Source organism: Neopsephotus bourkii, unplaced genomic scaffold, assembly GCF_033783945.1.
Source record: "Neopsephotus bourkii isolate Nb327-2 ecotype Australia unplaced genomic scaffold, CSIRO-AGI_Nbou_v1 NB_1027, whole genome shotgun sequence".
In the NCBI taxonomy this organism is placed as follows: Eukaryota; Metazoa; Chordata; class Aves; order Psittaciformes; family Psittacidae; genus Neopsephotus; species Neopsephotus bourkii.
In genome coordinates this window covers 907486-934703 of record NW_026901516.1, presented here as the reverse complement: position 1 = coordinate 934703, position 27218 = coordinate 907486, and the positions used below count along the sequence as shown (strand labels likewise).

The 27218-nt window shown below is 37.2% G+C and overlaps 1 protein-coding gene and 2 long non-coding RNA genes across 8 annotated transcripts in view; 2 read left to right on the top strand and 1 right to left on the bottom strand.

The window, feature by feature from the left end:
• The window catches only part of MIB1 (MIB E3 ubiquitin protein ligase 1), a 71088-nt gene that overhangs the window by 25313 nt on the left and 18557 nt on the right, over window positions 1–27218 (bottom strand). For all 5 annotated transcript variants that reach the window (XM_061360487.1, XM_061360483.1, XM_061360484.1 and 2 more), the window contains exons 5-12: window positions 22301–22367; window positions 19792–19996; window positions 18605–18788; window positions 18141–18285; window positions 16858–16991; window positions 15753–15860; window positions 13527–13724; window positions 10950–11101 (exon numbers count right to left, since the gene is read on the bottom strand). In XM_061360487.1, coding sequence (XP_061216471.1) covers window positions 10950–11101; window positions 13527–13724; window positions 15753–15860; window positions 16858–16991; window positions 18141–18285; window positions 18605–18788; window positions 19792–19996; window positions 22301–22367 — 1193 coding nt within the window. The remainder of the gene's footprint in view (window positions 1–10949; window positions 11102–13526; window positions 13725–15752; window positions 15861–16857; window positions 16992–18140; window positions 18286–18604; window positions 18789–19791; window positions 19997–22300; window positions 22368–27218) is intronic.
• LOC133216078 (uncharacterized) lies at window positions 1358–3758 on the top strand. Of its 2 annotated transcripts, XR_009726543.1 has the most exons (3): window positions 1358–1390; window positions 1512–1705; window positions 3012–3758. It is a non-coding gene; the product is annotated as an uncharacterized LOC133216078 (long non-coding RNA). The 2 variants fall into 2 exon arrangements; XR_009726542.1 differs by having other exon boundaries at window positions 1373–1705.
• Window positions 8513–9590, top strand: LOC133216079 (uncharacterized). The gene is made up of 2 exons (XR_009726544.1): window positions 8513–8774; window positions 9329–9590. It is a non-coding gene; the product is annotated as an uncharacterized LOC133216079 (long non-coding RNA).

Below are 27218 nucleotides of genomic sequence, written 5' to 3'. Positions count from 1 at the left end.
AATATGAACATCCTTCTTTTCATATTTCAAATGTGTTGTTATAGGCCAATTCTGTACACATGAAAGTCAGATGAATGGACCGAGCTGTTCATTTGATTTTTATTCTTTTCTAAAACATCCAACTTCTTTCAAAGAACAGTAGCACCTAATTTTCAGGTGTATTCCATTTTTAAGAAGTAACTTCATGGCTAAGCATTATAAACAAAACACCGCAATAATTAAACATAATAATATGCAATTACATTGATGTACCAATTAAAGGTTTTCCAAATTATTTCTAACTCCATTGGAATATTTAAATGTGGGGCCACAGATCAGCACCAATTTCTTATTTATAAAACGACAAATCAGCACTGACTTCTTATTTACAAAATAACAGTATTTTTAAGTTGAAAACTTAAAACGAGATGTAGAACAAGGCCACTTAGACCTCAGGCTGATCGGCACGTTGTTTCTAATGGCATTTTTCACTGATCAAGAAACCAGGTTACACAACCTGCCCTGGCAGCGCAGGATATTTTTTGTTCTCTATCTGTGTGAAGTCCTTGCCTTGCTACTAGCAGGGCTGCCTTCCTTTTTTTTTTCCTCCTCCTCTCTCTTTCTCTCTCTCTCTCTCTCCTCTCCCCCCCTCAACATTTCTAAGTATAGTGACAACCTCACCAGGGTTTACTAGTAGCAGCGCAAGCTCAGTGAAAACCTGGGAAATCTAACTGGAAACACGAGAGAGCGCTTTATTTGGCAGTGCTAAAAAAACCTGGGGACAAATGGCTAAGCGGCGGTGGAAGTGCAGGCTGCACAATCAATAGGCAGAGAGCTGGATAGAGGCTCCCTTTGCTGCCGGATCGACAATCGACAGCTGAGAGACTATTTTTTGCAATGGTTGACTAAATATGGTCAGGGAAGAGAGAGGCACAAGAGAGCCTGTTTGCCTGGGAGTGCATGTTTCAAATGCTTAGCTGCCTATAAAGCCGTAACAGTTTTGCTCGTGCCCTCTAAGTGGGAAATACGGTTAGTGCCTTCTGTAGGGTGCGTGCAGGAGCCCTGACCTCGCTAGCAGACTTGACCTTTGAAGATGGAAAGTAGCTTCAACACAGACCTGCCTACAGTTAAGCCTGGAAACATAACCTCAAGCAAGAAACGATGCAGTGCAATATCTAAGGAACTAGAAGAAACCAATATTTGCCGGGGGAGGGGGGAGACGATCGCTTTTTTCCGTGTGCCTTTTTTTTTTTTTTTTGGAAGCAACTCCAACTTTTGGGGGCTTGGTTTTGTTTTTTTTGTTGGTGTTGTTGGGTTTTCATTTTTCTTTTTGCCTGTGATTATTTTCATCTGGCAGTGGGCTAAGTTCACCTTCCTGTGGAGTCTTAACTCTCAGTCCAGCAGACATAAGGTATAATTTCTATACAACACCATCCATATTTCAGCATTCCAAGAAAGGCAGCAGGTGCCAATTATGCACCCGTCTTCATGCCTCTGTTTTGTTGTTGTTTGGTTTTTTTTTTTCTTTTAAGTTTTATCTATTCAAGGTGGTGAGGTATTGTATGCACCGACATTCACCCCCCCTTGCTTCCCCCTCCCATGTAATGAAGAGCTGATTCAGCGAATAGAATGAGAGAGCACTCAGGATGAGATGGCTGCTGCTGATGTGTCTCTAGGTCATTACCTCTCTTCCAACTGCAAATGCTGCATGATACTAAGCTTACAGGTAATAGAACATCAGGAGACCTGCATTATTCTGCACGTTTAAGGGATGCCTATGACTTTCTGCATGTATATCTTATTTAGTAGAATGTCTTTTTTATTGTTATATTAATCCCTCTACTCTGGGAACAGTTTAATTTTGAGTGTGTTAAAGTATCAAGCATTTGTAGTGTAAAGAGCAGGTTGAAAGAAAACAACATTAGTCCAAATTTCATAGCAAAAAAACCCAACTTGCTTGGTAGGCAGAATTCTTTTAAAGGAAGATAAACTCAAAAATTGTATTGCCATGAAGTGGCTGTTCATTTCAGGGAAATACCGTCTTATCTTCCTATGCAAAACTACAAAAAAATAATATATATATATATAAAAAAGAGACCAACTTTAAAAAGAAAATCTAATACACACTGTGGTACTGCAGTGCTGAGTTCTCAAGTAGGTCTAAGCAAAATTTTCAAGGTGCTTTATCTCAGGTGTACATGAAAACAGCCTACTTAAAAACTAGAATGTGACTGCTGTGATTCTAATGCTGCATTGCTGTTTCTCCTTGTAGTACTGTGCTAGCTACTGCTACACTCTGATTTGCTCTTTATCAGCTGCACTAGGTTTTTGTCATGAGCTGCAGAAATTCTTACTTCCTCTGCTCTCAGCTTTCCTTACGACAATTACATATACTAATTGTTAAGCTTATTTCAAATTTACCTTCTAATGCTGCAAAGACAAAGCTTACTTTTTACTGTAACCCAAATCAACTTCTGAAATACAAATTAAGGAACCACAAGCTGCATCTGACAGCCCTTAGAAGTCAAACCCATACTGCACATCAAATAATTTAACTACCATTCCAAACTAAGACACACAGAATCTTATGAAACAGTGTTAAGCTTGGGGTTTGTTTCTTTGAGGGTTTGTGGTGGGGTTTTTTTAGTTATCGTAACTATTTCAAGTGTGGACAAAATTTTGACTGAAGCAGGTGAGTGCCAATTTTAAAAAGTGAGAAAAGCTGCTTGCAGAAGTATTGAATAGTTATTAGCTTTCTATGTGACCTTCGGCCTAAAAATCCAGATCATGTCACAGCAGTCAGAGGTTGTTTTCTTAATTCAATGTCATCATCTTTACGATAAGCAGGATCACTGGTGGCATCTGCTGTTTTCTACTTTAAATCACTCTGAGCTGCAGCAGAAATAAGTATAAACCTGAGAAGAGTTTGCAGAATACTGGATAGGATGCCAAAAGCATGGAAATGGGACTGGAGAGGGTAGGAAAATAAAGTTTATAACTGACATATTAGACAAATCTGTACTTCCCTTCAGGACACTAGAAGCAAACTGTACACCAGCATGGAAATCTGCTAGAAGACCTGTGAGGAAGCTCAAGTTTTCACAGTGGAATACAACTATGAATCCCAAGAAAACATGTTCAGAGCTACCAGCAATTCAACTCTCCACTCAGACTTGATCACTCAGAATGAACAGCAAGAGGCTGCAAAAATCTGGAAAAGCACTTCTCATGTCCATGCCATCCCTGAACAATGAACTAAAACCGGCTTTAAGCCACTGTGCAGGTAAATTGCATTGTAAAGTTCAGTCAGAATACTAAGTTTATTTTCTAACAAAAGTTAGTCATAATATTGTTCTACCAAAGAATTGCCAGGCTGGGTTTTACCTAACAACAGCCAACAGGAAGCAGCAAAATACTTCTCAGGTTCATCTGACAGGTAGTTGAGCAACTCTGTGTGTGCCTGCTCAGAGTACATACTTCTTTATGTACCCATATGAACATACAATGCTATGGAATGTAAAGAAGTATGTATTTTTGGCAGGCACGGAACGACCAGTAAGAGGAAACTAAACAGCTGTTGGAAGAAACAGGTTTCCCTCTTGTTTAAATGACATTCATGTGACAAATTAGCTTGCTAAGGGTCAGGTGGTATTGCCAAAATAACTCATACTTGTTAGTAACAAATCACAAAACATCAAATTAAGTGACTACAAAAGTGGGTAGGAAGAATTGTTAACAGCTGATAAGCAGACCATTAGCTGTAAATAAAGAATTCAAAAACAAGGCTGGAAATAAAACCTTGAAATGCACTGATTAAAACTGCAGCATAGCTGCAAAATTTATCATTACTAGTACTCCTCATTTAATAGATCCTAAACTAACTTTAAAAGCCTGGTTATCAAAATATATCTCATTAAAACACAAGCCATTGTTCTATTAATCACAGCCAGTTTTGCATTCTTAAGATGGTAAATTTACATATACTATAGAATATTTAATATAGAGGTTGCAACTAACACAAGTAGAAACAACAAAGAAATTAAGACTGTGATTTAAAGAAAAGGATAGCCAAAATAATTGAGTAGGGTAACTTCTGCAATTTAATATGAGCCTTAGAATTTTCTCCAAATCAGCACTTACTATGCTCACTGAGCTCTTCACTACAAAGTGCAGTGTCAGGTTTATGCACAGAAAGTGACAATACAGAGATTTCTAGGCCGCAGTTGCTAGTCAGCAGATTAAAGCTATTGACAGATTCCTAAATGAAAACACAAATGACAACTACAACCTAAAAGGTAAGTTACGTTAAAAACTATTTTCAAATAAGCTGAATTTATTTTCAATCCAAATTTAAGAAACTTGGCCATGAAAATATTACTTTGTAGTGTCCAGAATATTGTAAGAACTAAATGAGAAATAGTCCTGCAACAGTTTCAAGTTCTAGAAGTTGTAGTAATTGAAATATACCAGCATGTATCATCCCTAAATAAAGACACTCAATATCAGATTCAGGAACAAGGAAAAATAAGAGGAAAGACCCCCTGGCTCATCAATCCAACTATTCCTGTTCATGACAGCAGCCTTCTAAAAGCAATTATTAAATAGGATATGTCCAGGATAAGTAGGCACATTTGGCCCAGATTAAAAGATTGTGCTTACTAAAATACGTGAGAGGAAAAAAAACACATAACAGGAAAAATAAGAAAAGGCAAGGCATGACTTTCAGATGGAGAATCTTATTTTTAAATACCCTCAGAAAACTGATACTATACATAGCCTGCTATTTTTATTACCTGAAACTACAGAATAACATATATACAAGCATAAACATTATCTATCAGAACCATTTTAAGTAAAATAGTATTTGCTTTAAGGCTATTTCTCTTATGAGCAGATATTTTGGCATGAGAAGTACAGTGTCTTAACATGTAAATTAAAACCTGGTTAATAGTGGAAAACAAATCAAGTTGTAGGTAGTAGCTTTTCTAAATGGAGCAATGCTACCGAACTTGATCACGCTCACAGAAACAATTTTGCATTAGCAACAGCTTTACAGAGGAGTTGATTGCTACGTGCTTATTCCTTTTCCTGAAGGGCTGCTGTCCTCATGACTAACTGATCAGGCTTCCACTATGTAACAAGACCAACTTTTTAACAGTTTAAATTATTCTGAAAGGGTTTTGGTAGCAATTCATTATGTTGTGTTTTCTTGTCTTCTTTGTATAACATTGCAATGCTATTCCGAAACAAAATGACAGTTCAGTATGATACAAAAGTTAAAATTATATGTTGACATTGCTTCCTGCTAGTTCATGTTAGCATATCTCTAAGAATACATATCCAGTCACTCTAAAATGTCACAGCCATCACTTAGATCAGCTGTTCAATTTTAACCGAGCACACGTTGAACTTTGGGCATCTGCTGACACAGTTGTAACTCAAACATTTCAACTGTGTGACTGACAGGGATAACAGATGCTGACATTATCAAATGCTACACGGCTTTTTTTTCCATGGCCGTTTTTTGTCCCGATATGGCCAGTACATGAAACTGTATTGCCATCCAAAAGCGCACTTGAGCAGCTGTATCTGTAAAACAGTTCCTGTATAACTGGTAAAAATAGAAACCAATTTTAAAGCCATCTTCATGCTTAAGTCCAAGTGACACACCTGCTATGTTTCTATTAGGATACATGGTGTTGGGAATATATTTACATAAACCTTCTCACCAGCATCAGACTATGCAACAAACAGATGCAGACTATACTTGACATACTAAGTGAACAGCTTGAACTAAGGTTGCCCCCTACTTCCCACTGCAGTCAAAGCTCAAAAAGAATTCAGCATACAACAAAAAAGCTATGTGAGCATGCACAAATGTATTAAGGACCTTAACTTAGAAGAAATCAGATGCAACCCCCGATAATTCATTAAAAGACTTATTTTTCTGGCATTAAACACATTTACATATAAAATCAGAGTTTAAAAAATAATCTATCTTGCTATTTTATACAATCATTTCTACGGTGTTAACACTAAGCAGAGATATAGAATTGAAAACACTTAACATTTATACTTGAGCTAACCAACTACAACATGAAAGCAGCTGCAAAAGGGAATCTGGCAGCAAATGAATGTGGAGGGAGGATGGGGGGGGGGGGGTGGGAAGCCAAAACCTTCTTCCCCAGTAAAGTCTAACATAAAGAGGGAAGGGAGCAATATGTGAGTAGAAATTCTAATACAACCTCAAGGAAATAATTGAGGAAGGAACAAACCTGGATACTGTACAGGCCATTCTAGCATACAGCTTTCCATTCTGTTGTCTCCAAATTAGTGAAGGAATTTGCGTTGACTAGAAACAAGGCGTGTAACACAGAAGCAAGCCACACGTTCATCGTGAATTGTTCATATACTTAAAAATGTGTTACTGCATTATAACCTTCCTGCACTCCAATGCTTTGCTAAAGCTGGTAAAATGGAACCAAATCACCTCTTCAATGGATTTGGTCCCCTTCAACCAGCTGTAGCTATGCATTGATCACTACAAGATTTCTCGTATTCTAAAACCGGACACGAAGTCTGCTCAGTGATTATGCAGTCCTCTCTGCAGCTGAGTACAGTTATTCTAGGCAGCTTGAAGATGGGAGGTAACAGGAGTGCAGCACATTCTGTATCCCAAAATTTCAAGGTTGTGTTTGTAAATAAAAAGCTACTGGTGGTTTAATATTCTGTCCATATTCAGTGAAAACTGATTCTTACAACATCTATAAAGGAGATAGGTCAACAGTGAAATAAACACATTTTCCAATGATTTATTGTCTCTTGCATTTTTCCTCAGATCTGTTGCCCTTTGTAGCAAACCTAAAAACCACTGACCAAAAGAACAGTACTGATAATGTAAGGCAGGTCTATCCCTCTTCCCTGCCCTCTCCCCTCCTCCTCCTCCTTCTTTTAATTGTACAAGGGAGGAAACTCCACAGGGTAGGAACTGTATTTGCCATCTTGTACATGGTGGGCCTATTATTTACCATTTAAAGATAATAAATGTGTCACTGACCTCAACAGCTACAGGCTAATCTGACATCTAATTATAGGTCTGCTCATGGACATTATATTCTTTCTCTAAACCAATCTGAACAAAAGTATTCTTTTAAAGCATTTTCTGACTTAATACTTTAATAAGAGGTTTTAGGAACATGCTTTTTTTGCACTTAGCTTTAACTAAGCTTCAACCAAGCTTCAACCTACACTTACTGTCAAAACTGCAAATACGAAAGCAAAAATCACTTTTACTGGTTCACAAAATTGTACAACTCTTCAATTACCTCACAAATTGTCTCTTTGTGGACCTCCATGACAACACAGCACATAAACCCCTGAGACACCCATTAAGCAGAGGTGAGAAACCCCACCTTTCAAATCCTTAGTTAAAAATTTCCCTGCCAACCACTTCAAACCATCTGTTAATTCAAAAGCAAGGAGACATCTACTAAATAAGACAGCCATGAGGAAAAAATTACAATTCTATTTTAAACCACAATCTCCTACTTCCTAGTTTACAAACGTACAGATGACAAATTTCTTGGTATTGGACAGCAATACATGAAAACTGCACCTTATCCTGAGGTTTTAATTTTTTTGATTTAAAGTACAGCAGAACTTACTGCTCGGAAGAATTAGTCGTACACACGTGCAAAGTCAGGTCAGCTCTAAAAGCAGCCTCTATTTAAGATGCTAGCTGCAGTGTGAATAAAGCTCTCTTCACGAGATACAATGCAAATCTAAAACTAACTGGGGCAACGGATATAAAATACGCCTACGCTTCACAGTCATGTCTTCAGCTCAAAACTCTGAAGTCATAGGTATGCAAAGAGATCAAACATAACCAAGTGTCGATGCCATGGCAAAAATAACCAATCTGTACAGTACTTTCAAATTTTACTCTCCTTTTTTTCTGTCTGAACAATCTCATTAATACTGAAGAGGCAAAGTCTGCCAAGCTTTGAGGTTCACAGTACTTTGAAAGAAGTCCAACATAAATGCACTGTCAGTATGGCTGACTCAAAAAATCATGAACAAAAAGCCATGTGTTAAAAATTTTAACTTCCCCATACTTCATTCAACATTTACTTTTAGTTCTACCTTCCATGCGTAAGTTTAAACCTACCTATAGCATAAACTGAAAAACATCCATCCTACATTTCAACATCATACCTTAACATGAAAAACGGAAGTTCTGTTTCTGTGCCAAGTGACAAGGCATGAAGAAAAGCAAATTATTAAAAGGAGAAATATTCCACTAACTATAGGATGCTTTCCAAAACACATTATACCTTGACTTCTGGAAAACACTGCTAAAATGTCATGGAAGATTAAGTGCAGAGAAAAATCTAAGGTATTTGACATAAATTGCTAACTTTCTTATAATATTTATCTAGTATTCACATGTTTAAAATAGGATGTAATTATTTTACTATGAAAAATGAAAAACTATCAAATGTTTTTCTCAGTACAGTTTGTGAGAGTTTTTTTCTCAGTACAGTTTGTGAGAGTTTTTTTCTCAGAGATCTACCTTCCTGCTGATAGTAAAGGTCAGAACTCAAGCAAGCAGCAGAATAGGTTTTGCACGAAAAATGAAGTGAGTTCCAAATACCTATTTGGTATTAACTGAAAAAGAAAATCTATAGAAATCTGGTGCACTTTGCAGTATCTAAACATTTAACACATGCATTTATTTTATTATCATTAACAAGGAAGATGGATGCGGACTTCATCAATACTTGCATGAATAGTAAGTATTTTAATTTTGTAATTAGTTATAAACACATGCATATATGCTTATATATGTTAACGTAAGTTTTTTATTTTTATAAAATGCATTATAAAAAAAAAAGATGAAATAATAGATTTATACATTTGACCTTAAGGAGAATTCGGTGCACTGTACTACACACAAGGCATCACAGCCTGAAGCCACAAAAACTCTAGTTTAGGTGGAAGAGGAAGTCTTAGATTACGATTAAGTAAGGTTTCAAGCAGAACATATTATGTACTGCTCGTGACCCACACCAGCTACAAGCTGAAGTTCAGGGGTTATTTTTAACAGTGTTTCAAATAGCTTGTGCTTAGTGCATTTAACAGATTAAGTAATACCCATTGTTTCATACAAGATCAGAAAAAACAAAGTGGCAAACATCATACCTTTGGTTTCATTCAGAAATACGGCAGTGGTAGAGCTACAGAATTAACAATGAAATAAATTATAATAATGATCTGGGTGGGGAGGGAATAAAAGTTTTTCAAAATAGATTTCTTTTGGTTTAATTTTCATTACTTTCCACCCAGGCAGGTGTGAAAAATATATGATGTTGTGAACAAATGAAACTACGACTACTTCTATGATGGAGACAATAACATTCTTTCTTTTCACATGCTTCAGAAGTGCTCCGATATAACTACAACCAAAAAAGTACATATCAAAACTTTAGATATCTAACTGCTTTAGAGAAATGTGAAACCCCATATATGGAGGGAACCTACACAGGGTTCAAATTACCAATATTGGAAATATTTTCCTATTCTTCCAATAAAAACTTTTGTAAAGGAGAGAAGATTCTAGGAAAAACTGCACTATGCTTCACATTCTACCAACCAGTTGACTGGTTTACAAAATTGTACCACAGTCAAACTGATCCAGTCTGAATTACAATTTGGATCTCTCCATCAAATAAAAAGTCTGCTGCTCCTAAAACACTGGCCCACAGAAACGTATAGGAAAATGGTACTCATGGGTAATGTTGATACATAAATATGGAGAGTTCATATGAAGTTACAAAGTCACACTTGAAAGAATCGTCTTCTGAATGCCAAAAGTAAGTTCCCTACACTAGAGGTCCTTGACACGTTCTCCTACAGACCTTTTATGAACACTGTAGAAAATGGCAAACCCATTTATTGCTTCTATCAACACTTTCAACTACTACTTTTACTTTGTGAAGTATGATTCCATTCCATATCCATATATACTTAAGTTTACTATGTAACTGTCAGTCTTGATAGCTATGTTCTAAGAGAGACTAGCCCAGATTTTATTCCCATGTATTAGTATATAGCCTTCTTTGCCCAACTTCACTCAACAGAAAAGTAGAATACAGTAAAGTTATGCAAGTAAACACATACATGTCTTATTTTGTGTAAACTATACTGAATTCTCCACCACCATATGATAAACCATTATTGAACTCTCGATAGAATGACAGCTCTGAGGAACACCGTTTATCCACAATGTAATAAGCAACTAGCAATACATAAAATTTGCCATTAAGTTCTATCCATGCCACATAGCTTAGAAAGCTATCTTAACTGCAGATTCAATGTAGGTATATTAGTGTGCAGCTAGCATAAAACAAATTATGCCTTAAAACTAACTTTTTCATATGAGCTGCTGTATAAAAGCTGAATTAACAAATGTCTTCTATTCACACTTCTAAGAAAACAAAATTAAATGCTTCTTATACTGAAAAAATATAACTTAACATAACCCTACGATCACTTTATAACTACGTGGTATCTTTAGTAATTATTCAAAGTAAGTATTCCTTAAAAACTCAAACCCTTTTCCCAATCCCAATATTCAAGAACGGAAACATTTTTTACAAATCCCATCTTAAAATCCCGTCTTCAGATCTTACTTAATAATCTACTTATCAGAATGTTAGCATTTACAGCTACCACAAGAAATTCCCAATTTGGAGTTACCTAAATACAGCATTAAACTGAACTAGTTGCTTAATTCTAATAATGGCTTCCCAAGTATCAGAAAAAAATACATATCTAAACAGCTTCAAAACTTAACAAATATAATTACATGCAAGTTTAAGAATCTTTCGAAAGAATACCCCAATTCTACCCTCCCATGCACTTGTTTTCCCTTACAAAGAATAAAACGATCTTTAAAAACATATCTTTACCTAGGGTTTCCTCTTAGTGCAGCATGGTGAAGAGCATTAAAGCCATTGTTGTTGGTGATAGTAACATCTGCTCCAGCTTCTAACAATACCGCAAGGATGTCATCACGCTTCTTACTTATAGCGTCATGAAGTGGAGTGTCACCTTCAGAATCCTAAAACCAGAAACAGTTTACATCAGTTTTTGCATGCATTCACACTGAAGAAAAAAGATACTTAAATATCACTAGGAAAACTGTCTACACAAACACAAAACAGCTCTTCAGACCTAAAAGTGTAGCTATACTGCAGAGTTCAGAGCAAACTTGGTCTAGTTTTCCTAGTGTTTCAGTGTATAATCCTACTCAAGGCTCCAGCATTCTATGATTATACTACTACCAGAACTCACTCAGAGCTCAAGTATGCCTTGCATCTCATAGTACTGAAGAGACTGGTACAAGCATCAACTTCTCTGTGCTTCATATCTAGATGGAGTTGATGCCCACAGTACCATTTATGAGTTACAGGACAGCAACAAAAGCTAAACAAACCAGAGAAGAAACTAGTCTGGTAGAAAGAGGCAGGGAATTTCGAGTAATGAACACTGAGCCAGCAATTAACTGTATAAACGACAATACCAAAAAATACAGTGTGAAATAAAAGCATAAGCAAATCAAAATAAAAACACAGTCCAAGTAATAAACTTAGGCACATCTGTTGTTTTATCTGAGGCAAATAATTTTCTATGAAGCAAAGGCTAATGTCATAAGCAATCTTAAGCTTCTAAAATTTTTATGGTTAATACCAGATTACATTACACAAGGTACATGAAAATATTTCAGTGCATAATCGAATAGGCAAAGAATTTATCTTTTTAGCTTGACATTTTATTTTGCAAATATTCCAAATAAAGGAAAAATACTTCTTACTCCTAAAAGGATTTTGTACATTACTTATTCAAGGACCCAAATGGCTGGACTGAAAAGGAATGCTTTAGACTTAACAGTGAGAAAACACATCCATTTAAGCTTATTTGCCGCTATATAGGCAAACTCTCTAGATTTATGCTTCCAGTAAAATTCTAACACCATATAAGTCAGGAAGTCTTTTGTCACTGACACTGACTCAACTGCAAACTGAGAAACACAGAAACTGAACATTTTAGCAATATGTTAATACGAAAACAGCTTTACAGGGAGAATGAAAAACTGACAGAATATGGAAGCACTCAAATCTATGTGAACCAGTTTGCCAAAACTAAATTACATAACTTTTATTTGGTTTAACTGATCCTATTTCCTGAATTTACTGTTTACAGGCTAACATATGTTCCTGTTTACACAGTCAGTTGACTTGAGTAGTAGACTGCTGGCCAGCAAAATTCCAGTCATGCCTCAGTCCAACTCCCTTGTACTCTCATCCACCAAATCAATCACCTACTCACATTTGCACATCAAAGTTCCTCAGTACACAAACTGGATCTGGAACTTAATTTTCAATGACAACTGTATTTTCCAGATGGAGTTTCACAGTAACATTCTAATGAATTTTTCAATCAAAAATGACTTCTATAATTTAAGGTCAGGCACATCCACTTTGGCTACTCTTACATCATCACATGATGCACAGTCACCCTTCATTGGGCCCAACCTATCAGACTCATTATATCTACTGTTCAACAAATACTAAATAGGGTCTGAACGAACACTAGCTGTCTAACAACTCCACCTCAGCAAGACCAAGACAGTACCTACAAAGCCAGGTGGAAGCAGATAAAAAAACCTCGTGTTTAAAAAAAAATAAATAAAAATCACTGATTATTTACGCTGCAAAACAAGGAGGTAAATATGTTATTACTGTGTATCTTGATTTGCCCAGATGATACAGATCTTTCCTTCTGTTGCAAACCTCTTCAAACTTAATCATTCTGATTTATTTTAGTAATGCACTGCATGTGGCTGCACTCTGCTCATGCAGAATGTGGATGCCTGCTTATGTGATGGCAGGCTTCTACTCCACCTTCTCAACAGGACATTGCACTCAGATGTTACAGCTTCTGCCACATTCATAGATGAAATTCCCTGTGAATTACTGTGCTTGAGGCCCTATGCATGAGGGCTTTTTAGATAAAAGGCTGAACATGTAAAAGAGAATCTAGCTAAATAGTTAATATTAATGATAGGTTAATTCTGGGAGGAAAAAAAAAGAAAAATATTTCTTTTATTAAAACAGTATCAAGTATGAACAGCCAAAAATTTAAAGCTGTAGCTTGCAGAAGGAGCAAATATCTGTGAATTCAACAGAGGAGGAATTAATCTGGAGAGAAAGTTAAGTTATAGCTAAATACAGTCTATAAAAATACCAATTACCATCAACCGGCTAGAATAAATCAGGTGCCTATGTAGCTGTGAAGAAAAAAACCCAGATTTAACAGCATTTTTACTACAGCTGATCACATGCTGGGATGGAGTTTGGGACAGATTAGCTTCACAAGGTCCATTCCTTTCAATCCCATTTTCCAGAATTCTCCCTGTCACCTACACATAGCAAATCATAAAATTCAATAGCTAAAAAGTGAATCTACATTAATATTTGCTTTACCTGGAGACTAGGATGGCAGCCAAAGTCCAGTAAAGTCTTCACAACCTGCAGATGACCTTTGTTGACTGCAATATGAAGCGGGGTCTGCCTGCGTTTGTTGCGAGCATTCAAATCTGCACTGCCTCGGTGCAAAACCTCTATCACAGCACCCTCATCACCAAAGGCTGCATGATGGACAGCCCTGTCTCCATCTTTGTCCTAAAGTAGAAACATTAATTTTACTCGGTATATTCCACATCTCCTTTGCATTTAAACAAGAAGACTAATTATGTGCCTTAAGACTTACATTTAGATATAAATCTATATATTAAAAGCACTGTATTTCTATACATGCCAATAAAATAATATTGGCAGTACTGTCAACATAATAACTGATACCCATTAATGTCCACAGACTAGAGGGCTTGATATTTTTACTATGTAGTATCTACATCAGGCTTTTTGAGCTCTGTCAGTAACACGTTTCCTGACTACACAGAGGCCACTTGTACACTACATTAAACTGTCAGAGACGTAAGCACAGACAAGAATATACGGGCATCCCTAGGAAATGGCATCATGAATGTATATCCTCTGCAGCAGTGACTGTAAGTGTAAATATATGCAACTTAGCTATAAAGCAGGAAAAGTAAGGATTTTTATTCACAGCTTCCACACCACAGACCACAACAGTGAAGTAAACTGACCAAAGTTTTGCTTTCTGCTAATGGAATGACTCTGCTGGGTCTCAGTATCACTGATTTATAAACAGCTTACATTTTTTAAAGCATGAAACACCTAATCATTAATCTAATATTATATATGATTAATAGGATAGCGATTAATGCAGTTACATAATTAAGTAGGAATACCACCTTCAGTTAACTCAAAGTTACACTAAAAGGCTTGAAAACTCAAAATCCCTGAAATTTTTAATACTGATGTTACACTTCTGAAGCCTGAGCAAACATAAACAAACATGAAAAATCGTTAACAATTCAACTGCTAGCAGATTATGAGGTGCTTTATATTGAAGCTGTTTAAGCTGTGTTTCTACTTCCTTCTTTAACGCTTCTAACCCTTCTTTATGCCAGAGGAGAAAGCATCAGTCCACCACTTTATTAACATGGCATCTTTGATCCCGTAGTACAGACAAAAAGCATCTTAGTCTCGTTTATAACAGTATATGCTATGTACTGCAGCAAAATCATTACTTCTAAAATGAAGCTACATTACAGATATAAGACCACAGCAAACACGCATTGTAAAGATGGTTTATGCTTGAAGGAATTTTGCAGAAAACATTTACAAAGTTTACAAAGCACATCTGAGAATATGAAATAATTTTATTTCCAAGAATCTGAAACTGAATTGTTTCATTAATGTTTAAACATACTATAACTTCGGTGTATCAACTACAATGAACACTAAATGCCCAAGTACATAAAGTTATTTTTCTATTCTGCAAACAATGACTGGGCACACTATTAACTTCTAAGCATTCTGTTAGGCTTTAACTTATATTCTTAATACAAGAAATTTGACAGATCTTTCTTGTGCTTCACAGAACAAGCACAGGCTGCAATATCAGTGCATTCTGTGTAAGTGAAGGCAAAATCAAAACCACAAATATCACAATCTACTGATAATTGTCTCACAAACAATAGTTCTAAGACATCTCAACAAAAGAAATCCTTTCATTTTCAGAAAAGTTAGAAACAAACAAAAACAAAACAGAACAGAACACAACCTCAAAAAATGGAAGCAGACTTGGCAATTCCTACCCAAAGATACTGTTGTTACTTTTTACTCAAACTTGCTTTAGTTAAGAATGGAAAACTTTCTCCCAATTGAAAAGTGTACATAAAAATAATGGCAAGTAACTGAATTTGGAGGTACAGCATCTGACATATTTTTCTCTGAATGCACAGGCAGTGTGCTAGCCTATTGCATTCCACTGCTGAAATAAAGGCAAGAAGGGTGCTCATCTACTACAGTCATATACTAGCTTACATAGCTCTTTTGTATTAGCATTATATATATTTCACTTAGAGGTGCTAAAGAATTAAATATTGACCCTGTGTAATACTGTTAACAGGAGGCTCATTTGAGAACATAACCACAGTACGAAAAGTAGTTTTTCACTAACTCTGACTTAAGAGAGCTGCAATAGAACTGTTATTTCTGTATGTAGCAAAGTTTAAAACTTAACAACACACAAACTGTATTTTGAAAAATTCAGTTTACCTCTGCTTCTACATCCACATTCTGTTTCAGAAGCAGCTTCAAAATGTCAACATGGCCATTCTGGCTAGCAGCTTGCATAGCTGTGTGTCCAGCACATTGGCCATTCACCTGGAAGCATATCAATACCTTGAGGTAAGTTGCAAGATACACACACCTGAGACACTTTAGAAGTATACATGCAAGTGTATTAGAGAACTTAAAGTAACTGCATGCATATGAAAATATCAAACAATTTTTAGACAGCTGCCTTTCTAGCACATATACATGATCTCCTACATCTTCTCTATTTCTATAGCACTAGCTACATTGAAGGAACGGACCAAGAAACTGATTTATTTCAAACATTATGACCTTAACAATAGTTGGACTAGAAACTTTGTCTTTGGGCTACTGTAAAGGCAAGATTTTGAGAACAAGTCTCAGAATGATACCACCTCTGCTCAACAGTATTCACTCTAATTTTCTAATTTATGGCAACAACAGGAGTCAGCCTGAATTTTGTATAATCTTGAGCTACAAATCAATCCTTAGAACTGAAGGGAGTTTAGTCTCTTATCTGCAAGAATTACTGCTGCTCTAGTGAGAAAACATCTGATTGCGATTTTCCCTGAACCTGTAATTCTTAAGCATTTTCTTTTTGACTTGTCAGTACTAAGTGACAAGTTGGTAAAAGAAATCTGACAGAACAGATTAGCTGATATACCTTGTGAGTTAAAAACAAAACAAATCCCACCAGAACAGCCAAAAAATCCCCCAAAGCTACGCTTCTCCCCTTCCATCCCCCTGGAAACAAAAGAAATTGAAAACCCTTCACTAATCGCGAGTGTTTGGTTGTCTGCTCCAACTCTGGCAGACAGAGGTTGGAAGGTATTTTAATTCACAGCAGACAACAGGACACAAAATCTGTCAAAAAAGGGTGTAAAACACTACTTTCACATACTCCCAAGACATTTCACAGGACAACAAATGGGAGAAGAGGCACTGGAAACAGCTGTAGTACTTCTATACAGGTACACTACTGGCTGGCAGGGGGTATCCAGGACAGCTTCACTTCCTCTAGTATTACAGGTCCCCAGAACAGGTCCTCCCAAAACACAACACTCACATCTACATCTGGTCTCTTCAGCAAGTCTTCCACTTTAGCAACGTCTCCATTGGCAGCAGCTTTAACCAATTCTTCATTGAGATCACCAGATTCTTGGGTTTCAAATAATTTCTTCAATAACTGGGACAATCTCTCTGTGATTATTAAACAAAGAGTAACAATTCTAATCACAAAGTAACAAAAAATGGAGAAATCTGTCATGTTTCTAAAGGCATGTACATACTAATACATAAACCACCACAAAACAGCAGCTGTAAGTTATTATTCAGCTCTAAGTGCTGCATTCCAGTACCCTTTAGACAGCAAAAACTGTCACACTAGACACTTCGAAGTTGACTGAAGCACAAATAGCTTGTCTACCACAGAATAGATAAGGGTGGGGACAAGGTAAAAAACTTGGATTTACATATTGATGTGAGGCTTTTTAGTCTTCTATGGTATATCCTGCCCTCTAATTTGAAGCACTATGTCATATTACTCTTCTGGCTAGTTTTATGGTCACCATGACTTTGTCTTTACTGCAGAAAACTCCATATATGTGCCTCCCTAAGAAAAAGTCTAGAAAACTATGTAGAAAGGTTTCTTGACATTAAAGCAATTATGTGAAAAGGAGAAAAAAACAACTAGCTATGTTGAGGCAAAGCATTCTAAAATTTAAAAGAGGAAAAGCATTCTAATTTAACTGACCTGTGAAACAGCCAACGAAATATAAAGCACATTGCATAGTCTTTCTGCCTTGTTATTAGATGAATGAGAGCAGGTTAAACAGAATTAAAGTGTGATAAGATAAACACAAACAAAAAAGTCCCACTGCAATTGGTCAAAGGATGTCCGACTAAATTTTAAGACAAAAATTTAAAGGAAATATTATTATCCTGAATAACTGCTTGCAACAGATCTCTTGCTTATGCTTGCTGTCCCACACCACCTATTTAACAAAGGGTCTGCTTGCTATAGCCAACAACACTCTCCTCATGCCTTAGTCTCTATTCTAGTCTCATGAAGCCAATCACTTCAATGTTAAAGTTCTTGGGGACCTCCTAAGACATATCAGCACTGCGGCTAAACAGAAACCCAACTTCAGTTTGGAGTGTTTGCATCTTAGCACAGTAACAACCACCAACATCTCCATACCAACTGCAAGCTTTTTCTTTTATCTTTCTCAAAGGCATAACATCCATTAGCCAAACTCCAAGTTCGAGTATTATTAACCTTGCATACAAACTATATGCTGGCACTTAACTATTTTTTAACACAAATACCTGATTATTCTTCAAACTTACCACCAGATGCATTACTTATAGCAGATCCTGCTGATGCCACCTTTGAGACAGCTGCTGGATTGTAAGTCCAAGATGTCCCACAGACCTCTACCTTTAAGTCACTGTCTGAATAAATCTGCTGGACGCGACCAACTTTACCTAAAGTCTGCATGAAAGAAAACATCAGATGCAAATAATATTAAAAATCTTTAGAAATCTGAATGTTTTATAGTAAGACACAAGTTTTATGAAGTCTGTTGTTTAACAGTACAGTCACTAATACCTTTAGCTAAGTTTCATCAAGCAAAGCAGATTACTGCACCTGACCAAGCATGTAGTAATCACCATGTCTGATAAAATATACCTTCTCTAACTTAGAGAAAAAACAATTTGACTTTTATAACTTTCAGGTATTATTAAGAATCATAATTAGAAATATTATACAAGTTCTACCATTTTACAAGTCAAAACATACAACTACTTACCGGAAGCATTGCTTCAGCCCACTCTCCATGACCTCTTTGAAGAAGTTTGATTCGCTCTAAATCATAGCATACTTGAACAAGGTCACCCACTTGAAACTGAGAGGTACCTCCTTCTGCACCCTGAGCAGAATCTCCACTTCGTACAACATTGGCTTTGGTGAGAACAGCTGGATTAAACGTCCACCTAGATGATGAATCATTTAAAATACATTTGAAACAAGCAAAGTTAAATATGTGTTTAAAAACCATCTGTTGGACAAGATTCTGCTTTTATGCTTTCAAACTTTCTGCAACTGGATACTATGGCACAGTTGTCATTAACTATTTTTGTCCAGAAAATTGTTTGTGTCTTACTAGTTGAATATTTCCAGGGTAATATTCAGATATTTACATTTGTAAAAGCAACAAAGAAACATCCTGCCTAAGGGGAAGCAAACAAACAGCAATGTAACAGTCCTGAAAGCAGCTACACAATGTGTTTATTTTTCCAGGGAGAGAAGGAGATAACTCTGGTTGAAAAGGTAAAGATCCAAGGTGACTCACAAAGAATTGGACTGTCAGGAAACAATGTGGCATTTTGCCTTCTCCCACCTAGGTCAAAAGCTGCAACATTTAGTTATAAAAATACTCTTTAATTAAATGGTCTAGATACACTTCAATTTTTAACCAAGCTACTCTAATTTGTACTATAAATTTTACTGGTTTAGAGGAATTTAGCTAGTTTTATGATGAGTCATATTCTAATATATAATATACGGTGATGTCTCTTATGTGCCATTTGGTCTGGGGTTGACTTTCATTCAGTTATCTCATCTAGCTGAGAAGCACCAGACAATCACCATGAAGGACAAAGTCCGGGAGGAAGCCACAAGACAGAGCAGCTCCTCTCACTGGCTCTGCAGTTACGACATTCAGAAGAAAAGCCACTTTCAGCTTATGTTAGCTGGCAAAACAGCTTTAGTTTTCATTACTTTGAAAACTTTCACCATGTGAGAAAGGCAACAAGCTTCTTTTTCCTACTAAAGGTAAGTCCTCCTTACACATTGTTGAAGGAACATAAAAATTCTCAAGGAAGTCTTAAAAGACACAAAAGGAGAACAGAACGTTTCTGGCCTCAAGTGATCATTCACAAGTGCTGAAGGCAAAGAAAGTTTGTGAGAATCAATGATGAAGGCTATATAACAAACCTGTTGCCACTTGGATATTGTACTACAATGTCATGATCCTCATCAATGCCACAAACTGTTCCAGTTGTTGTTAAAGTTTCAAACATGCCATCAGTCCATCCTCCATGGCCATGCTGCAAGGACTGTACAATTTCCAAGTCCAGGTCAATGTTTACGAGGTCACCTATTTGCAACCCACCAGGGTTTCTGTTACCATTTTGCTCACCTGAAACAGAGTAAGTAGAAAACATTTACAAGACTACACTAATTTTTCATGCAATTAAAAGAACAGAAGTTAATTTCTGAGACTCAATGTCTGCAATTGTAGCAGCCAATAGGTAAAAGGAAGTTAACGGGTAAAGAAAATAACTTTGAACATCTGGCTGTGGAAATATGTGTTTCTTGTCAAATTTTCAAGGCAAACAGCAGTGACACTGGCAAATGCTAAATGCTTGTGACAGGCTCCGCTTTGGGCTCTTCCTGGGATGGCAGTAGTTATCACATAGCATTAGACATCTAGATACATAAAAGCTCTGATAACTTTGAGAGTGTCATATACAAAGTGCCATCTATCAGCCACTCAGAGGCTGAAAGATAAGCAGAAGGTCCACAAAAAGCAGTTTTGAATTGGTTCAGTCCTTGAATTTGGAGAAAGCACTGGTAAAATGACACCTCCAAAATTACCAAGGACTAAGAACAATCCCTTCCTTCCCCCCCTGCCCCCATTTGCAATTAAAATGTTCTTGGACTATGCCTGCTTTCAAAAGATGTGCCATAGCAAAAAGTCATAGCTGGAGAGAAACTGCATACACTGACACATACTAAGCTGTGTTAACTGATAAGAAAACACACCTGTGGACTTCCTCACTGCCAGAAAGAGAGAATAGTATCTGATGCCACCCATGGAACAGTGAAGAGTATGACAACTCCTGAAATCACATAGCTTCAGTTCAATCACAGCATCGGTGGCAAATGACAGGGAGAGCAGAGTTCTGTCAGTAACATTGCCATCTCTAAGTAGGAAAGGGGTCGGGTGTTTCACAGAATGGTTTGGGTTGGAAGGGACCTTAAAGCTCTTCCATTTCCAACCCCTTGCCATGGTCAGGTACACCTTCCACTAGAAAAGGTTGCCCCAAGCCCCATCTAATCTGGCCTTGAACACTGCCAGGGATAGCACAGCCACAGCTTCTCTGGGCAACCTATGCCAGTGCCTCACTACCCTCCCAGTAAAGAATTTGTTTTTCCTATTCCAAGCAGGAGGTAATAATGAAAAAGAGCCCTTTCAACGTAATGATGAAGAAGTACAAATAGCCTGTCACAGAGGAAAAAAAAAAAATAACAACATTATTTGGAAGGTGACTAATTCCAGAGCCTGAAAGTTACACCAGATGTTGGCAGCACTAGTTGCAGTGCTAAAAATCTCCAGGTTACAGAATGGCAAAAAAGAGAATCTGATACTACTGAAAAAAGAAACTGCTGAGAAATAAAACATGGCCATGAATACATAAATCCTCATGTTCAATGGACTTTGACTTCTGTGACCACCCAGTGACTTCTTCCTGTTCTGGTCTTTGTTTAAAGGACCTATAGACGGAACGGTATTTTCAGTCTGCACCCCTGACCTTCAAAATAACACAGAAAAAACATGCAAAACAGCCACTTCTGCAGAGGACGAAGTCAGAGATTAATTATTCAGAAAAGCTGTTGATATAGAACTAACTAGATATAAAACATAGACAGCAAACATCCCAGACACAGCTTTGATGATACAGGGAAGTCTAAGAAAGTAAGAGATATAAACCAGCAAAGAGCTATAGAAGACCCCACTACATCCTACTCTGTATTAGTTAGGCCCCTGCTGGACTGTTATTTGCACTCTACTTCAAATATCACAAAGCTTCCAAAATAAACTTCTAGGTTATTAATGCAAGCATACATTTAAATTCACAGCATGAACATATCTCTGAACCATGTTCAGAAGGCTAATAAAAGGGACAGATGTTCTAACAAAGAGTAAGACTGAGAAGATGGAGAGTAAAGTGGCAAGAATGATGAACTGAGCTCATCATCATCCATTAAGAGCAACTTAATATACTGGAAGGGGAAGAATTTAACAAAGCATAGTCTCCTGCTACCTTTAGTGATTAATATTCATGCATTCAAATATGGTACCACCCTAAAAGTAAGCTACATGCAGAAAACACAGACCTGTATTTTTAAAGCAAGAACCAAAACAAATAAAGTGTCTCTGAATACTTGAGTCTTCTAAGAATGCACAGCTGTGCCTCTCCAGAAATATGGTGAAAACATGACAAAATATATTACTCCCTTGCCATCCACTTGGCACTGATACCAAATACTTTTAGAAAAGCATTACAATTTATCATTAATGCAGAAAAATGCTACCATTTATGTTTCACTAGTAAGTGACATTCACACATCACTTTCAGATGACATTTAAAAAAGAAAGAAATCCAGACTAAATATAATTAACACACAGCAAGATAAGTTGGCTTTATCTTCCACTCACCTAACACAGGACAATGGTCCCTGTAGAAAGAGCCTCCTTTTGCATCTTGGACACATTTCAGGTCAGACTACGGAGAGAGATTGAGACAACTTTAGTCCTCACTGACTCAGTCTCCAGGCTAACATATGTCAATGAAACTAGAATTTAAATGTACTCAATTAAGAAAAGCAGAAAATTATGTGTACAAAAAACTATGTCCCGTGAACTCATTAGTGATGCATATAATCTCAAATACTTTCTAATCTATCATCTTTAATATTCTCAAGATTTTAATAACCTTTATCAATATAAAAGGTTAGAAAGGATGAGACATTTTTAACTCAAAGGCAGGTATTAAACCAACACAAAGCTCTTTTGTATTGTGCTACAAAGTTCTAAAATGCCTGAGAACTCAAGCAAGGAATCAGAAAAAGCAACAACAAAAAAATGCTCACAAACAACTGTCTGCAGTCAGTGCCCAAGGCCACAGCCTTTCCTATACTTATTTCGTGCCTGCCAGAGCTGCCCCTTCTTCCCAACCCTTTTTGACAGATACATATTTAACTTGGAGAAGAAAACCTGGCACCCAGATTCTATTTCCAAATAAGAATACACAAACCATAAGGATATTACATTTAAAAAAAACTCAAACAATATGCTGAGCTGAACATGGTCTCTTTAAACAGAAGGGTTCTAAAGCTCACCCTTTCACTCTATCAGAGAAACAGACGTTTCAAGTGTGATAACCAACTACTCATGAAGTCAGCAGAGTTACTATAATTCTCTTTTCCTCTGTTTTTTTTTCCCTGTGTAATCCTTAAAGCCAAATGGCTACCATCTGCTATTGTTCCTTATGGAACAATTCTCACTAAACTAAGGGCATTTCATGTGTACAATGACTTGGGAAGGAGATGGGAAACTGTTTGCAAAATGTGCCAGAGTAGTCTACAGGATGGGGAGGAAACAGAGGACAGGTGGTGGTTATGATATTATCAACCAGAACGAAACAAACACTTTAACAATCATTTTTTCCCCACACCCAAGACTTATCGTCAGACTGTGCTCCTGCAAAAGGACTGAAACTAAAACTCTCGAGTGCTACAAATCATCAAGGCACTACTGAAGACAATTATGACCTCAGTGACCTCTAACCGCTAAGCAGCCAGAAACAATACAAAACTCAGTGTTCATCCTGATCTACACCCTGATCTACAAAGAATGTATCCCCACCGTCTGAAAAAGTGATGAAAACAGCCAGACGACAATAGCGAGATTTAGCTGCCCTTCAAACCCTGAGCCATGAGACAAAGTCTGCTCAGTCCAGCAGCGGCAGGACTGCAACAAAATGCTGCCACCCGGTGGGCAGGTGTCGGCTTTAACTCGGCCAACACAAACGGGCTGCGCTGATGGTCCCAGATGGCAACCCCATTCATTCCTCCAGTCCAACAGAGATTTAATGTGGCCCGGAGCACTTGGTCTCACACGCTGAATACAAACTCTCCGTGTTATGCAACAACCAGCTGTCTGTGCAGGAGTCAAAAACGGGTATACAGGCAAGAACAATTTTCACATTCTTCACAGCATTAAGCTAGAGCATGGGAGGGTCCTAAATGATTCTCCCAGCCCAGCAAAACGTGGGGGAAAAAAAAAACAAAACATCTGCACTACAGCAAGTGCTAATGTACAAAGCAGGCTGATGGCTAAAAGCTAGCAGAAGAAATAAAATACTAAGTAAAAAGGCTAATTAATATCTTGCAGCAGAAATTATTAGGAAACATGTTAAAATACCTTAAATTGTACAAGGGGGGGGAAACCAACAAACAAACAAACAAAATAGTACCAAAAAGAACCTTCCAAAACCCCACAAAACCGAAACACCAAAAAACAACCAAGAAATCCCCAAACAACCAACAAACAGAAACCGATAAAACCTGCACTCCCTTCTTACCCTGCCTTTACTGTGCCCTGCAGAGTTTATTTCTGCAACATGATGATAGACATCATTGTAAAACTAAGTGGTAGCTTGATGTTGAACCTCAGCTTCACATCTGTCTTTCCTTCACTTACATAATGCAGTGAATGTTAGATTGCTAAGGAGTAAAACATGAGTCTGACCTAGAGTGCCACAGAAAAGCAATGCAACATGTTTACTGAGGACCGAAAACACACAGAAGGATGAAGCACTGCTACAGATAAAGCAGTATAAAACTCGTATGTACTGTATATACAGCAAAGAGTTATTTCAGCAACCTTGCAAACAGCACTACTAAGCAACATCAACATGACAAAGGCCTGCAGATGTCTTAAAGAAACATAACCAAACACTGGGGGTTTAAGATAGGAAACTATTTAGTTGCTTTTCAGTACCATGAAAGCTGGGTAAGCAACTGTAATTCTACTTCTAGCACTCTGCTACTCTGTTTAATCAGAAAACAAGCTTTCTTTTGCTCAAGCAGTTTAAGATAAATATTGGGTGGTGTTAAGCTACTGGTCATCCTCCCCTGAGAACTGTGTGGCAAGTAGTGAGGTGGAACACAAACACACTTGCTGCTGCCAGCTTTCCTGCTCACTCCGCAACCTCTGCTGTACCACACTTCAGAGAAACCCACCAGGATTTTTACAAGTTACATTTGTTTCCCTGAGTCTTCTAAATGGATTGAAACAGCAGACTGTTTGGAGACAAGACATACAGGTGCAAAAGGGAATGTACAGAAGCACAAAAGATGTTAAAAGTGCAAGTTTTAAACTCAAGGTGACACTGTGCGTGGAAAAAGAGCTGTTAGGCTGGGTGTAAATACATGGTGGAAACAAATGTGCAAAGTGAAAGCAAAACAAACTTTTATACAGTAAGTTGATGGAAAAATCATTCAGTAAATCCTGAAGAGGATTCTTTCAAGAAACAGAAAAACAAGTTACAGATTTTGAGGAATTTGTGTATAGTTAGAGATTGAAGCCCCCAGTTAAGGAGGGAATCATGATGAAAACTCAAGGAACAGTATGAGTATAAAACATCACACAGCAGGACTTCCAGACCAATACTAACAGCTGATGCACATGAGCAGTGGGCAATAATGCGTTCTGCCCATGTGGAGAACTTTGTTCTCCTACTATCTGACTTGCTGGAAAACTCTTTGCATTCCAGCTGTATGTGACTGGATTACATAAAGATCATAATCTGCTCAGTCAAACGAGAAATGTAAGTTTGCTCTGACTTGCCATCCGATTATACCACTAGGAATCAGCAACAATTTCATCACCATAAAAACTTCAGAGGAGAAAACAAAGTATATTACAGCAATGTCAGCAGTGTTGGCAGATGATGGAAAAGTGCTATCATCCCTGACCTCGAAGAGGAAAACAGTGCTGAAGGAGCAGCTGCCTGCTATGTTACTCAAATCAATATGGAATGCCATTCATTAAAACCAGGGAGCCTACATGCTTGGTAAGAAAACTAGGTGCGCTGCTGAGAAAAAGAAGGATGCTAGCACTAGCAGCAAATACCAGGACAGAAATTAATACAGATCTTAGATATACCAGCAGGAACTGTGCCACAGCTGCAGGTGTCTGAGGCGGCAACAAATACACCCCTTAAAAGTCATTTTAAGTCTTTTGAACTCTCAACAGCTTTTGGCAAAGAAATAAGCCTAGTGCATGCTGCTTTCTCACCTGGCTAAGAACTCGATAAATCTGTAAGTTCAGCTAAAAGGTTTATAAGAAATGCTGTATTTAGTGAACTCAAACCACTTTCAATTTCAAGAAATTGAGAAAAGTGAAATACAAGGAGAAAGTAGAAAATGGTGTTGAAAGTGACTGAAATGACAGAGGTGTGAGGTATAAAAACTAAGCAACAGCCTCCCACAGAAGAAAACAGACCTCAGGAAAATCCTGAGTGAACTATTTATAACCTTATGGTCTATCAATGATAGTTACTTATAAAGCCTTCCCATGTGTAACTTTTTTTTAAGGAGGACCATTTTGAAGTCTTCCTTGTGGTTTAATACTGTAAGTAACAACATTGGAAAGGATCACTAAGTACATTTCTGGTTAACAGAAATACACTTCTAAGAAACTCAGTTATAGAGAAGTGAAAAACTTGGCTTGGTTGCAACTATAGGAGAAATGTAAAGAAATAAAGACTACGCAAACAAGACAAAAAACAAGGTCTGCTGACAAGTGCAAATAAATGCACGTAGTATACGTAAATATCTAATTCTGCACTGGATTTCCAAACAACTAACCACCTACATTTGGCCACACTGCAAGTAATGTAATAAAAAAACACCTGCTACACGTCTAAAAAGTGGCCAAAATTCACATCTGTGTTTTAAACCAGTTTTGATTAGCTCCTAGAAGTAACAGAAGGACACTAAACTAACAAGATAATGAAAATTCCTGTTGCTCTTTCCTAAATCCCTCATTTTGAGTATACAGAGGACAAACAAAAAGACTAGAGCCCTGAAGCTTTAACTTACATTTCAGATCTGACAGTTGTAACTGCAGCAGAAAGCATCTTTCTGTATGTTTCATAACACCTGCAACACCTGGTATCCTAAGATATTTTTACTTCAAACAAAATTTTAGTAAATCATTCTTAAAATCCTCCTGAGCAATTTCAAGGATTATCTTTTAGGGTGGCCCAAATAAATACTGATGAACAGACATTAGCTGTCAACCAGGAAAAGAAAGTCTAAAGTAACATCGAAAACACAAGGGGAAGGAATCTTCTTGATTTCCTTTATGCACTCAACTATTCAAAATTCACGGAAAAGAAATAACACAAACACAGATGGCTTACAGATTACTGAGACAATGATGGATGATAGCTACAGCTACTTCTTTCAGACACTTCACAGAGAAAGCAAGGTCCTTCATAATGAAAAACAAGACAAGGAGGTTAATCAAAGCAAAAAAAAAAAAAAAAGGCAAGCAAAAAAAATTG